The 1,592-nt window shown below is 33.5% G+C and overlaps 1 protein-coding gene across 1 annotated transcript in view; it reads right to left on the reverse strand.

The window, feature by feature from the left end:
• Nucleotides 1-1,397: 1,397 nt before the first annotated feature.
• Nucleotides 1,398-1,592, reverse strand: part of LOC114632413 (basic salivary proline-rich protein 4-like) — a 3,021-nt gene continuing 2,826 nt past the window's right edge. Inside the window, exon 3 of the mRNA XM_028780919.1 lies at nucleotides 1,398-1,592. This exon is cut by the window's right edge and continues 591 nt beyond it. Within this exon, the coding sequence (XP_028636752.1) occupies nucleotides 1,398-1,592 (195 nt within the window).

Raw genomic sequence — 1,592 nt, forward strand, 5'->3', positions numbered from 1 at the left:
AGGAACAGCTACAAGCACAGTTCCAGTGACATAACTTCTGATGTGTACTTTCTTATTTCCTATATACAAATAAAAAAGAAAGTCAAGAAAAATCATAGATATGGATTACTATAGGAGACAGTTTCTGACTTCTGCTGCATTCACTAACAAGAGTATCAAGAAGCCTCATTTCATTGCTTTTCCTCTCTTTCCCTCTTCTTTGTTGCTAATAATATTTCATTTGCTCATATTAGTCACCTAACACATTATGTTCTTTCAACTGTAGCTTTTAGCATGTGGAAATACAGGTTATCTTAATTTATCTTTTAGTTGTTACTTAAAATGAAAAGTCATGTTATAAAGTATTCATTGTTAAATGTAACAGAGACATTAAAATGCATACAAGCATCTATGAACAGGGTATAACCAAATTATTATGGCATGACTGTATAGTAGATGCTGTACAACTAGAAAAAATAGTGAAGGTGAAGAAGAAAGCAATAGAGTAAGGATAATAGAAGAAACATATAATTGGAGAGAAAAATAAATTTGTGGAGAGAGAAAAATGAAGAAAAATGAAAGTAAGATTTTTAAAGTTAAGTTAACTGATATAGGATTTTCCTAAAATATACATTATTTAAAACAAGCAGTAAATATTTTTACATAACTTATGAGATAATTCATAGGGAAAATCTGATGCTTGAACACTCCGAAGACAATAAAAATGTCATTCTAAATGAGTTTTTCAGGGAGAGATGAGAAGAGTTAAAAATAAGACAGAAATTTAAAATTTAGCAGCATATTATTTTTTGATGTTAGATTATTATTTTATTCTTCTTTTAGTTTGAGGATACATCAATAAATCAAGTTAACGTTTGAGTGTCTATTAGATACACAAACAGGTCTTAACAGAGACATTGAATCTGAGTGCTTTTGTGTGAAACAGAGTTAAGGGTGTTGAAGTGAAGGGGTAAGACAGAAAGTCAGTGAGACTGAGAAAGGAAGCAGAAACTTCAGAGTAGAAAGCAAGTCAAATCAAAACTGGCAAAAAAAATCACATTAAAAAATGACTACATTGGAACAACACTTCAGGACAATCAATATTGTTTAGAAGAACTTTTAAAAAGCAAAGAAAATATTGGACTACAAACATTTAGAATTGTGTTTCCGTGATTCTGTAGGTTTGCATATTCTCAATTCATTTTAGGGCTCTATAAATTTGAAAAGTGTTGGAACTAAGGTCTTCACTGAGTGAATAAAGCATAACTCTAGCAAACACTGAATTTAGATTAGTGAAGTAGCTGGCCTTATGCCTTTGTTCTTTGATTTTATTGGAAAAATGCTAGTGCTTTAATGGGGTAACATAGCATGAAATTTTTGGAGTTATATATGATTACCTGTTGCTGTGGTGGCTTATGTCAGTAGTCAGGATGAGAGTGAGATCCTATCTGATTGTCTCCATCTTGCTGTGGTGTATGTTGATGGTCAGAGTGAGGAGGACGAGGCCGTGTCTGGTTGCCTTGGCTAGGGTGAGGAGGAAGAGGATGAGTTTGGTTGCCTTGACCTGGTCGAGGAGGACGAGGCTGAGTCTGGTTGCCTTGATCAGGTCGAGG

The sequence above is a fragment of the Grammomys surdaster genome, unplaced genomic scaffold, assembly GCF_004785775.1.
Source record: "Grammomys surdaster isolate TR1022 unplaced genomic scaffold, NIH_TR_1.0 373, whole genome shotgun sequence".
In the NCBI taxonomy this organism is placed as follows: Eukaryota; Metazoa; Chordata; class Mammalia; order Rodentia; family Muridae; genus Grammomys; species Grammomys surdaster.